General features: G+C 41.6%; 1 protein-coding gene across 5 annotated transcripts in view; it reads right to left on the bottom strand.

Annotated features, from left to right (window-relative positions):
- SLIT2 (slit guidance ligand 2) overlaps window positions 1-13,541 on the bottom strand; it is a 349,041-nt gene that overhangs the window by 108,183 nt on the left and 227,317 nt on the right. For all 5 annotated transcript variants that reach the window (XM_066384206.1, XM_066384207.1, XM_066384204.1 and 2 more), the window contains 2 exons: window positions 10,684-10,847; window positions 8,440-8,578 (listed from right to left, as the gene is read on the bottom strand). In XM_066384206.1, coding sequence (XP_066240303.1) covers window positions 8,440-8,578; window positions 10,684-10,847 — 303 coding nt within the window. The remainder of the gene's footprint in view (window positions 1-8,439; window positions 8,579-10,683; window positions 10,848-13,541) is intronic.

Here is a 13,541-nt window from a genome sequence, read left to right as displayed (position 1 = left end):
AGTAACTTTACTTTATAAAATTTATAAAGCAGAGTTACAGCAAGTGAAAGCATATAATAATAATTACTCACCAAGTACTTAATGTCAAATTTTCACTAAGTTTGGCAGAATAAATCTTCATAAAACAACTTACTATAGTTAAATCTATCTTTTTATTTATACTTTGGTTGCTCTGCTACCGCCTACTATGAAAGCTGGAATGCGCACTAGTGGGCAGTAGGAACCAGGTTGACTACCACTGATTTAAACGTTTCCCTGACCATCTTTTCTCAAACAAATAAAAGGAAAGATCTGTATGGCTCCCAGCTTCTGACCTCTAAAAAAAAAAAAAGCAACAGAGAGTAAAGGCAGTAGACGTAAGAGTAACGGACGTATTCCAAATTGTTACCATTTATGCTCCTGCTAACTATCCTTCGTGATTTACGGAATCTCTGTGTGTTTGAACAGTTTGATGTGCCACAGAAAATCTATAACGGGATTGAAGAGAACTAAATGTCTACTTTATAGCAATCCATCACACTGTATTTGGAATTTTATACCTATAAATGTGATGTAAGAAATTAATTCTGAACATCTGATGTATAGAGAATCAATTTGCTACGAACGATTTTGCTGCCATGGGCCAGATCATGTCGAGACTTGCCTCTGGAAAACTGTATGAATACAAGGTTTCAACAAGCAGAGCTCAAAGGGGCAAAGTACTAGCTATACCTTCTTTCTTTTCAACCTAATTTCATTTTATATTACACGTTCTGTTCCACCCCCTATCTCCACTAGACAGAATTCCAGATTGTGTACCTCCCTCCCAGCTTCCCCCAACATTGTCCTCCCCACCCACCACGTGCTAAGTGTTGGGGCAGAAGGGGTGACAGAAGAGACAGGTCCTGTCCTTGGTAAGCTCGCAGTCCCACAGGATAGCTTGGTGCTATTCAAAATCTCAAATTAAAGTGTTGCAAGTTCCATGCGGGCTAAATCCAGGGAGAGATGAGACTATTTAACAGAGAACTGGAAAGTTGCCATTACAGTGGTTCTACATAAAAAACCACATGGAAAACCTCTCAGTTTTGCAAACATTCCTATACCTGAATACCTCGTCTGTCTCTATGCTCCTCCTGTGTTCTTTTGACACACGGTTTCCTAAAGCTTCTCGTGTCTTGTTTATCTGAGTAATCAACCAGACTCTTGTGTTTGTTTTTTCTCAATTATTCCCCTTTACACTATTTCAACAAGCTAAGCCGTATCGAAAGAAAGAAAGAAAGAAAGAAAGAAAGAAATAAAGAAAGAAAGAAAGAAAGAAAGAAAGAGAAAGGAAGAAAGAAAAAGAAAAGAAGAAAGAAAGAAAGAAAGACTTCAGCATCAAAGAAATTTAAGATTGAGGCCTGTTTAGCCTCTTCACAACTGAAGAATTTTTGTTTTATAAGATTTCCTGTTTTGAGCCTCAACTTTTTAAAATAGAAAAATGAAGCAAAATGATGGTACCAGCATTTTAGGGATTTGAGGTTAAGTGTGTATGGCTTCATTCCAGAGGCAGTAGGACCTTAGAGAAAGGAGGCTAAGACAGCTGCAAGAAGACTGAATTAAGTCTTGTATCTAAAGAAGAAGGGGACCTCTGAAACACGGGGCGGGTCAGCCTAGAACAGAGGAAACGGAGTCCTGAGACCCACGGAGAGAGTGGAACGCAAGACAACATGGGCAACAGGGTAGTGGAGCCCACTCCATTAAACATCCTATCCATTAACTTTTCTCTTATCGATTCTATGTGTAAAAAGCACCTGCTTCTTTTCTACAGGGAGAGAACAGATAGCCTCTTCAGGTTTTATTTTTTCATCTTGTGCAATGCAGTTCCAACCTTTCAGAGATAAATGTGCTCTAAATGTTTAATTTTTATTTTAAGATACTCCCTGAGGATTCTTTTTTTTATTTATTTATTCATTTTAGAGAGGAGAGAGAGGGAGAGAGAGAGAGAGGAGAGAGAAGGGGGGAGGAGCTGGAAGCATCAACTCCCATATGTGCCTTGACCAGGCAAGCCCAGGGTTTTGAACCGGCGACCTCAGCATTTCCAGGTCGACGCTTTATCCACTGCGCCACCACAGGTCAGGCAAAAATGTTTAATTTTTAAATTAGCCATTCATTTGGTAAATATTTATCTTATATTTATCAAGTGCTTACAATGAGCCAGGTGCTAGATTTGTTGTTGGGTATTCAGTGGTGATTAGAACAGGACCAGTTCCTGCCTTTGTTAGAACCTCTCCTTGAGCAGGGGAGACAGATGGTAAGCAAATAAATGCAGAAATATAGACATATAATTACAACATCTAATAAGTAGGTGCGGTCAGAATCAGATTTCTAACCCGCAGAGGGGAGGTCAGATCCTGGGTCACGGTGAAATCAGGATAATGAGGTCTCTTGGAGCAAACCACCAGCCTTTATTCAACACAGACCTCAGCACCTGTTTTCCCAGATGCACCTATCAAAGGTCAATGAAAAGATCAAATGGTATAATGCGTGTATAACACCCAACATTGCAGCTATTGGATAAATGTTATTCTCTTTCTGTTCTGTCTTCTCTAAATTATTCCAATTCTGACTTTAAAAGATTGTTTCCTTTCTGTATCTTAATGCATAACTGTTTAAGCAAAAAACCAGGAGTGCATCATTGCAGATGCAAGCACAGAGCAGAAAAAAAAATGAGTCAAGTTTCTCTACGTAACTCTACAGGCAATTGATGACTACAACACGGAGCACATACATGCTTTCTTTTGGTCAGAGTTATATTCTGAGACAGCTGCGGGGATAAGGACATGCCACTCAGCAGGAAATCAACTCAACAATATATGTAATAACTTCCAGTAAAGAATTCCTACTAATAATTTCTGGTAAAATTAGACTAAAAATTATTTGAAAAATATAAGAGTTTATAATTTTCAGTTCATCATATATTGAAATCCTAGAATCCATAAAGAACTTTAAAAAGATGTTGCATAGCTTTATTTTCACTTTTATGAATTGTACTGACATTCTTTAGTCTAACTAAAAAAAAAATAAGTGTTATAAAATAAATGAATTACTAAGCCGGTAAGTTATGCCAATATAATGAATGATAATGGAGGTATTTTGTTGCAGTTGAAACTTATTATGATTATTACCAGATACTCTACTGATAAAGCTGATAATGTAATAATAACCAGAGAAGTAAAATTCACCTAGAGCTTCGTGTATATATATATATATATACTTTCATCTCAATTTATAAATTTCATTCATTCTAGCTTTACCAGATAGACTGCCTCCTCAATATAGGCAAAACCAATGGGACATATTATTTCATATAACTTTTATATTACTAAATTCCACCATTACACAAAATCTATAGAGCATACAGAATAGAAGAAAGGCCCTATTATAAGAAATAAAATAGGCTAGATGAGAGAAGCCATCTTAAATGTCTCCTATTACTTTCAGTCCTTCATTATCATGTAGAGTCTGTTCTATTTTAGCAGCCCCAAGCTCTCACGGCACTTCGGCAATTCATAAATATCGCTCACCACCGTCTTCATTCCCAGGGCTGGCCCTGCTCCTCAGCTTCTCACATACAATGATACAACCACCATCTCCCAACGCCTCATACTTCCAACTCTGGCATCATCTTTGGTTCATTTTTCTCCATTATTCCCTCATGTCATCAAATTTAAGATTGCATTCATTCTGCGTCTCTATTAGCTATGACACCTTCCACGTCACCCCTCCTGCTCTACTGACCCCGCCCCCCCTACACCGACAGCGCAGCCTCTGACGAGGCCTCCGTGCCTGGAAGTCTCTCCTGCTAACCCCTGGCCTGCAGCTGTCAGGTTCATTGCGGGAGATTCGGACGAAAACCCTTGTATTCAAACACATTGCAAACAAAGTGAAAGATTCTTACACTGTCACAGGCCGTCCACGAATTGGCTCCAACCAACCTTCCCAACATTATTTCCTTGCACTCTCTCAGGTTGCAAATGCCAAAGTGAGTCTCTAGCACCTTGTGTTACCGTCTTTAACTGCCTTTGTTTCTGCTGTCCTGTCAATGCTGAAAGCCGCTTTCTTATCATCTCTGCATTCCTGTTCACTGCCTACCCTTCCAGGCCTACCCCGCAAGTGCCCTCCTGTGGGCAGGAAGGCTTCGATGATCAGGGTATCCTTTACTGAATGATTACTACACGTTTAAGCACATAAAGCTCTACGCAAGTTAATTTGTCCATATCAAGCTACAATGCCCCATAGTCGCAGACCCAGAGACGGTCTTTTGGAAAAGAAGTATCTTGGCTCCAGGTTGCACAGACAGTGAGCTGTAGGTAGACTGCTGGTTCTAACTGCAACTTCCTGACTCTGGTGAACCACTGTCACTTGCCCCCCACTTGATGCCCTCTGTGACTACATGCCTTCAGCTTCATCTGTTCTCCGCTGAAAGGAGTTACGACTTTGTGCCTCATTTCACAACTTTTCATTTCCACGCCCACATTCCCTAGTCCCCTGCGGGAAGATCTAAGGAGAATTCATGCTGCCTTTCTACAGTAAGTGTTTACTTAATACACACTTGTGCCTGGACAGGTGAATACACTTTTCCTCTATTTTACAACGTAATCTGTCTTTCTCCTATTCAGATCATTGCATATGACATCTTCGGACTAAAATGAAAGCCGTGCAATATGCTGTGGCTGGAAAATCACAGGGAGATGTCCGTTCTCAGACAGAATTTCCCATGATGCCTCCATGCACCTAGCGCTCCCATTAGGCTCAAATGCACAATCTCTAAAACAGGGTGCCCACTGCTGCCCTCACCCTTGGTTCCTGCTCCTTCTCCTCTGTGGGCTGTGACCCACCTCTTCTAAAACCAGGTGTTCCTCTTCTTTCCAGGCTCAGCTCAAAAGCACTTACAAAGGGCTATCCAGGGCAGTGTTCCATCAACTCACATTTTGATGAGAATGACATTATTTTGCATTTACATTTTTCCGTGTCTGGGCCAAATCTTCATAAAGTTTAGAATCCTTACAGGGGATCCTGTCTTACACAGCAAGGTTCAAAGCATATTTTTAAGCATACATTAGATACTTTACACCACAGCAGTGGGTCTAATAAATTGATGTTATTCTCATATAAAATAAATTAGAGCAGTCAATTGGCCAAAAGAAAAAAAGAAGGAGCCTAGATTTCTAGTAATAAGCACACAACAGAGTATACAGATGTTGTACTATAAAGTGGTACACTTGAAATTTATGTAACATTATTAATCAATTTTACTCCAAAAAACTTAATAAGAATGAAAGACAAAACCTAGCTTCGGAAAATAATTTTTTTGTGTGCCTACTATGTAGATTAAACACAAGAAGTTGGGCCTATTTTATTATTTCAACCAAAAATGTCCAAAGCCTTTCTTTATTCATTTAGTTAAAATTTAGAATCGGCTTCTAAAACAATAATATGACAGCCTCGGTGGTGCTTTCTGCCTGACCAGGCAGTGGTAGAGGATAGAGCATCGGACTGGGACGCGGAGGACGCAGAGTTTCAAACCTGTGAGGTTGCCAACTTGAACTCAGGCTCATCTGGTTTGAACAAGGCTCACCAGCTTGAGCCCAAGTTTGCTGGCTTGAGCAAGGGGTCATTTGTTCTGCTGTAGCCCCCCGGTCAAGGCACATATGAGAAAGCAATCAATGAACTAAGGTGCTGCAACGAAGAATTAATGCTTCTCATTTTTCTCCCTTCCTGTCTGTCTGTCCCTATCTGTCCCTCTCTCTGTCTCTGTCACACACACACAAAAAGAAGTGCTTTCTTAATGAATGAATATTGAAGTAAAAATTTCCCTTAATGCTTACTTCTCAGGATGGCAAAAGCAGTTCATTTCTCGTCCTACAAGACCTTGTTTTACCCACGTGACTTACAATCAGCCGGGACAAATGCACAGGGCAGCTGCATATATAAAATAAGTACGGAGGCCCTGGCCGGTTGGCTCAGTGGTAGAGCATCGGCCTGGCGTGCAGAGGTCCCGGGTTCGATTCCCGGCCAGGGCACACAGGAGAAGCGCCCATCTGCTTCTCCACCCCACCCCCTCTCCTTCCTCTCTGTCTCTCTCTTCCCCTCCCGCAGCAGGGCTCCATAGGAGCAAAAGGTGGCCTGGGTGCTGGGGATGGCTCCTTGGCCTCTGCCCCAGGCGCTAGAGTGGCTCTGGTCATGACAGAGCGACGCCTCGGAGGGGCAGAGCATCACCCCCTGGTGGGCAGAGCGTCGCCTTCTGGTAGGCGTGCCAGGTGGATCCCGGTTGGGCGCATGCGGGAGTCTGTCTGACTGTCTCTCCCCGTTTCCAGCTTCAGAAAAATAAAAAAAAAATAATAATAAATAAATAAAAAATAAAATAAGTACGGAATACTGTCAAGAGAATTTAACTTTTGATGGGTTTACATTGACTCAAGTAAGTGAAATGGTCACTAATTTAAATGTGTCATATTTTTGACTCATATCATTATCTTTTTTTTTATACTTTATGACAGATTATACAATATTTCACATGAAATAGCTACACTGTACTTTAAAAACAAGAGCTCTGGAGGAGGCAGAACACCATCTAGTCACCTTGTTCCTGTACTCTATCACCCCAGCTGGGCTCTCTGCTCAGACCCCTTCACCTTGTTCCTGTACTCTATCACCCCAGCGGGGCTCTCTGCTCAGACCCCTTCACCTTGTTCCTGTGCTCTATCACCCCAGCTGGGCTCTCTGCTCAGACCCCTTCACCTTGTTCCTGTACTCTATCACCCCAGCTGGGCTCTCTGCTCAGACCCCTTCACCTTGTTCCTGTACTCTATCCCTCCAGCTGGGCTCTCTGCTCAGACCCCTTCACCTTGTTCCTGTACTCTATCACCCCAGCGGGGCTCTCTGCTCAGACCCCTTCACCTTGTTCCTGTACTCTATCACCCCAGCTGGGCTCTCTGCTCAGACCCCTTCACCTTGTTCCTGTGCTCTATCACCCCAGCTGGGCTCTCTGCTCAGACCCCTTCACCTTGTTCCTGTGCTCTATCACCCCAGCGGGGCTCTCTGCTCAGACCCCTTCACCTTGTTCCTGTACTCTATCACCCCAGCTGGGCTCTCTGCTCAGACCCCTTCACTTTGTTCCTGTACTCTATCCCCCCAGCTGGGCTCTCTGCTCAGACCCCTTCACCTTGTTCCTGTACTCTATCCCCCCAGCTGGGCTCTCTGCTCAGACCCCTTCACCTTGTTCCTGTACTCTATCACCCCAGCGGGGCTCTCTGCTCAGACCCCTTCACCTTGTTCCTGTACTCTATCACCCCAGCTGGGCTCTCTGCTCAGACCCCTTCACCTTGTTCCTGTACTCTATCACCCCAGCTGGGCTCTCTGCTCAGACCCCTTCACCTTGTTCCTGTACTCTATCACCCCAGCTGGGCTCTCTGCTCAGACCCCTTCACCTTGTTCCTGTACTCTATCACCCCAGCTGGGCTCTCTGCTCAGACCCCTTCACCTTGTTCCTGTACTCTATCACCCCAGCTGGGCTCTCTGCTCAGACCCCTTCACCTTGTTCCTGTACTCTATCACCCCAGCTGGGCTCTCTGCTCAGACCCCTTCACCTTGTTCCTGTGCTCTATCCCCCCAGCTGGGCTCTCTGCTCAGACCCCTTCACCTTGTTCCTGTGCTCTATCACCCCAGCTGGGCTCTCTGCTCAGACCCCTTCACCTTGTTCCTGTGCTCTATCACCCCAGCTGGGCTCTCTGCTCAGACCCCTTCACCTTGTTCCTGTGCTCTATCACCCCAGCTGGGCTCTCTGCTCAGACCCCTTCACCTTGTTCCTGTGCTCTATCACCCCAGCTGGGCTCTCTGCTCAGACCCCTTCACCTTGTTCCTGTGCTCTATCACCCCAGCTGGGCTCTCTGCTCAGACCCCTTCACCTTGTTCCTGTGCTCTATCACCCCAGCGGGGCTCTCTGCTCAGACCCCTTCACCTTGTTCCTGTACTCTATCACCCCAGCTGGGCTCTCTGCTCAGACCCCTTCACCTTGTTCCTGTACTCTATCATCCCAGCGGGGCTCTCTGCTCAGACCCCTTCACGGTGGGCTCAGAAAGGGCCGGAGCACACCTCCAGACCCACGCGGTCGGACTGGTACTGCACTTCTTACTTTTCCTAGTAGCCTAATAACCCTTTCTCAAGGGAAGAAAAAGTACTCTTTCTCCTTAACCTGCATTCCTTTTAATTTGACCTGTATTTAAAAAAAGACAAATCCTAGCCACTCTAACAAAGGATTTCATTAAACAGAGGAAGGGTCAATACCATTCTGAAAGGAACATTTGTCCAAGCTAATTGATCAGATTTGCCTTGGATAAACTCAGAATCTCCTAAGGATAGTCATGGTTTGGGTCCCTGGGGAAGGAGAGGAAAAAGAGGGAATTTCAGGGCACATACATTTCCGTGATAGTCTCAGGCAGATTCGTGGGGATCTCAGTGAGACCTTTCCCACGACAGTCTACGATATTGTTGCTGCAGGTACAAGCAGCCGGACAATGCAAAACACTGCAAGACGGGGCCATGAACGACTGGTGACCTGCAAAACAACAACAACCACAAACAGCAATTATGCTTTTCCTCCTGAAATTCCTCATTGTGAAACATGTAAGCTTATCTTAAATAACAAAGCACGTCAACTACATCTCTCTAAATACCCGGTCATAAATGGTCCTATAGTTCTAAAATATATTTCAGGAAGGATGCATTTATATTTTGGGGGTCAACACTCATATGAAGCAAATGAGATTTTTAAAAGAAACTATAACAAAGATAATTTTTAACACTTGACAGCATTATAAGGAAGGTTAAATTCAGATTTGAAACTGGAATTCTATTCAAAATTATTCTGAGTTCCAAAAGAAAGCAGCAACTTTAGACTAATCTATATTTCATTTTAATAAGCTTAATTAAATAAAGCTTGGTCTTTACTGAACTTATATAGCTTAACTTTATCTTAAAAATAAAAATTCTCCTAGTGGTAGACATAATTGTGGACTTTAGTTAAATAATCAAGTGGCAATAAATATAGAGAAAGATTAGATCATGCTAAGTTTACTGTGCGAACAGGTTCAAAACAGTAATTTTTTTTGACGATATTATAATTTGTAACATGTCATTCTGTAATTGTTAATGGATATGTTTCTTTTTTTTTTGTGCTTCCTATGATACATAGGCGGTTTCCTACCCATTATTTGGAAACCAAACGATATTGAAATGAGATGTTATTGTCTGAACGAAGAATAACAGCGTCAGCAGTTTTTTACCAAATGGGCGTGTACCCACACTTGGTTTCGGGAGCAGGGAGAGCCCTCTCCGACCTGCTGGGCCGGGGCCTGAACGGCGGCGACAGGCCAGGAAGAGGCCGCAGGCTAGTTCCTGCCCAGGCCCTCTCCACACGCTCTCAGATTGGACAGAAACAGTCTCAGTCTAAAAGAGAAACATGCACTTGCCTTCTTCCTCGTCTAGAAAACAAGGGAGGGAAAAGCGAAGAGAGAAAAAAGTGGTTAGTAACAAATTGTTAGTCAGTTCATTATTATTATTATTATTATTATTATTTTAGAAAGCAATCAGGTCTATTGAGAACATTCCATGACATGACCAATAACTGTATTTGGGTTATAAAAGGTGTGGGAAAGTGCGTACAAAGGACAAAACGGAAACAGTAACTTAGAATTCGACACTGGCACATTTTACCACTCTTTTAAGAAACTGTTCACTATTTATGATTCATTCTATAGAGTATTAAAATGTCTTTTATATTTTAAACAATCACCTCTAGAGCAGAAGTGCCCTACCTATATTTATGAAGGAAATTACATGTTAATATGAATATTAACATAATTTTATAAATCTATCCTTCCATCCATGCATCCATCATCTGTAAATGGGGTATCAAATTACTTAGGTTGAGATCCCTGAATTCAAATATATAACCTTGAACAAGGTTTTTTAGTATCTTTTTTTTGCTCAGCATTTTAACCTCTCATATGAAGATAACATGACATTTCTTTCCAGTTGTTATGAAGGAGGCGAAACGAGGGAAATGCATGTGGAATACATATAGTGGTGTTTTAGAACATAGAAAAACTTAAGTAAATGTCACCTGCTGATATTTCCCATAGCCCATGTCTTGTTTTGTTTTCAGATTTTTGTTCCTAAAGCTAGTCATTTATCTCTTTTAAGTAGAGCTGAACCCCTAGTCTATGTGTATATACGGAAAATATTTTGTCACGCTGCAACTTCAGTTGAGTTATTATTATTTTTTTAATTTCCCAGCAGAAATCCTGGATTAATTACTCATATTTTCAATGGTTAACATAAAAGTAGATATAAATGATTACTTAAAGGGAAAATAATGAGGAGCAAATAGAACTAAAATCAAGGGATTTCCTTTATTTCCCCTGGAGTGAAAACTGAAAAGTCTTTCATCATACCTTAGGTACAAGTAATCAGTAATTACCCACCATGCACAAACGTCTTAGAACGTATTATTATCAACCACTGAAACAGAGGATTTCCATAGAGTGATTAGTACACAGTCGCACGTTAGTGAGAAACCCTGAAGCTCTTACAGCACGCATGTTCACAGTTCCCTTAAACAGAGCACGCACTCGAACAGCAGAAAGGTTTTTGCCCCCTTACCACTGCAGACAAACTCTCGTTTCTGGACCTCAGCCACGTTGTGGCCCCGCAGGTGGGACGGGCCCATGCACTGGGTGTACAGGCCCACCCGAGGCCTCTGCCGCAGCCAGTCAGAGAGCCAGGCCAGGTGGCAGTCACAGTACAGGTTGTTGGAATGCAGTCGACTACAATGAAAGACAAGAATTTGAAAGCAAGGAAACAGAAATCGTCATTTCAAAACTTGGAAAATGCTTGAGCGATAACAAACGGCTCTATTTTCTTACCGTAGAATTAGATAAAGCCTAACAACTGTCCATTGGATTTCTGGTCTAAAAATCAAACTGGTTTACAACAGCATGATCAATTCTCTTGTCTTTTACCTGTGAGCTAAGCAAATGTACAGAGGCTGGAATGTGACCATAAGGACGTTTTGCCTCGGTTCATTCCAAAAGGGAGAAAGAAGCAAGTCCAAAGGCAAACCGCTCTGCTGTCCAGACATGGTGGCGGCCAGTCGGGGTTGGGGAATGGGGAGGGAAAGCATGGGCTAGGGCTAGCAGGCTCGTTAATAAAAGCCACGGCTCCCAGTGTGAACTCTCAGTTAGTCCACTCGTTATCAATCTCTGCAGAAACTGCTTGCAAAATCTTTTCTGCAGGGTCACTTTCATTTTCCTTTTTGCTCAGCAGGATAGAATAATAATGCAGTATCAACGGCTTCTTTCAGGGCCTTATTCTGATGTTCTTCCTATTGTGGGATATCAGAAAAAGGGATCAGCCGCGCTTGGCTCTTGGGGACCAATCCCTCAAAGAGGAGCAACTCTTGAAATGAAGAGTCGTAAGTGGCAGGGAGTGAAGGAATTAAGTGAGCCCCCCTCTGGGCTGGCAGGAATCCATACCCGACCGTGGATCCCTTCCAAGTGGCAAATAGCACTTCTACATTAATAAAACATCAGATAAATGTAGCCACTAAATTAGGTAAATGACTTCCAACTGCCTTTTATGTTTTCTCAAACTAAAGAAAAGGACATCCAAAGCTATAAATCATAGCATCATTCCCAGAATCATCTACAACACAGTAAAACCATTTTAGCCCTTTTTAGCTGATGTGCTCAATTCTAACCCAATAACAGTAATGGATATTAAAACATGGAACTCGGTCCAGAAAGATAATTGGACCATAAAAATGGAATTTTTAAGTAGCAGTGATAATATAGAATAATGGAAGAATCAAAGCAAGGGGATTTAAAGTTAGATGAGTCTTTTACATTCTCCTTGAGCTTGTAGATTTGGAATGGTCTTGCATCAGAAGTAGATGACAGGCCACAGAACAAAAAGCTACATTTTGGGAAAGTTCAGTGACCTCTGGCTCAGTTTTCACAGAAGTCAAAGTGGCCTCCTTTGGAAGCCACAGAGCACATTCCACACCACGGTTCTCTAAAGTGTGTCTATCTGAACCAAGCACTTACAATGATTCAATTACATGCGCATAAGTGCTATAAGAAAAGAGCACAAAAATTTTAAAAACCTGATGAGTAAGACAAACTGTGATGGATTTCTACAAGAAAATGAGGTGCCCTATAGAACATGCAGATGGTGGATGATTTTATAGTCTTAATGGCTTTATGGCTTTATTTTGCAAAGAATAACAGCTTGATCAATGGTATTTTTATAAAAATTAATTAAATTTAGCACTGCTGGTTAGCTCATTTGGTTAGAGTGTCTTCCCAGTTTGCCAAGGTTGCAGGTTCGATTCCTGGTCAGGGCACATACAAGAATCAACCAACAAAAGCAAAAACAGTGGAACGACAAATCAATGTTTCTTTTTCTCCCTCCCTCCCTCCCTCCCTCCCTCTCTCCCTCCCTCCCTCTCTCCCTCCCTCCCTCCCTCCCTCCCTCTGTCTCTAAAAACCAATAAATAAAAATTTAAAATTAAGAAACCAATTTCATGAAATATAGCTTGAGTGATCTGGACTGTTACTCTAGTCAAATTAGTCTCAATCTAATAGGCCCAAGGAAACAAAATTTAGTTATGTCTCCACACTTTTAGAATTCTTTTATTTTACTAAATCATATTCCAAGGAAATTTCAATGATGAATTATTGCATAGAGAGCTACATTTTAGTGAGAAAAAATGACATTAAGGTCGGTATTACCTAGTCATTAAAAATCTGACAGTTTAGCCTGACCAGTGGTGGCGCAGTGGATAAAGCGTTGACCTGGAAATAAATGCTGAGGTCGCCGGTTCAAAACCCTGGGCTTGCCTGGTCAAGGCACATAAGGGAGTTGATGCTTCCAGATCCTCCCCCTTCTCTCTCTCTGTCTCTCCTCTCTCTCTCTCTCTCTCTCTGTCTCTCCCTCTCCTCTCTAAAATGAATAAATAAAAAATAAAAAAAAATTAAAAAAACTCTGACAGTTTAATTGACTTTATTAAAAAGAAAAAAATAAATAAAATTTTTTCAGTTATCAGATGTTATAAAATAAAAAAATATTTTGAAAACTCAATAAAAACAGATATTCCCTACTAAAAACACATACTTTTTCAAGAAGTCTGATGCTTTGGTTATGTTCTCATTCTTTATCACACATTGTATATAATATAGTTGTTTAGATCAAGATTGATTCTGAAACTGAGTTCAAATGAGATATATCTCTGAAAATGCTTTAAATATCCCCATCCTGGGCTTTAAGGATTAATTTTTCTCCAAGAGGTAAAGAAAAAATAGCTGTAGCAAATATTTTAATAGAGAACCATTTTATTCACCTAAAATATTTTAATGTCCGTTCAGTAACCCCTAAAAAGATTTTTTTTAATAGAAATGCTGACCTAATCTTAATTATTGAAGCAATATAAGGTGGAGCTGTAATTTTATGTTACAAAGAAT

This window comes from Saccopteryx leptura, chromosome 5 (assembly GCF_036850995.1).
Source record: "Saccopteryx leptura isolate mSacLep1 chromosome 5, mSacLep1_pri_phased_curated, whole genome shotgun sequence".
Classification (NCBI taxonomy): domain Eukaryota; kingdom Metazoa; phylum Chordata; class Mammalia; order Chiroptera; family Emballonuridae; genus Saccopteryx; species Saccopteryx leptura.
This window is presented reverse-complemented; position numbering and strand designations above follow the sequence as displayed.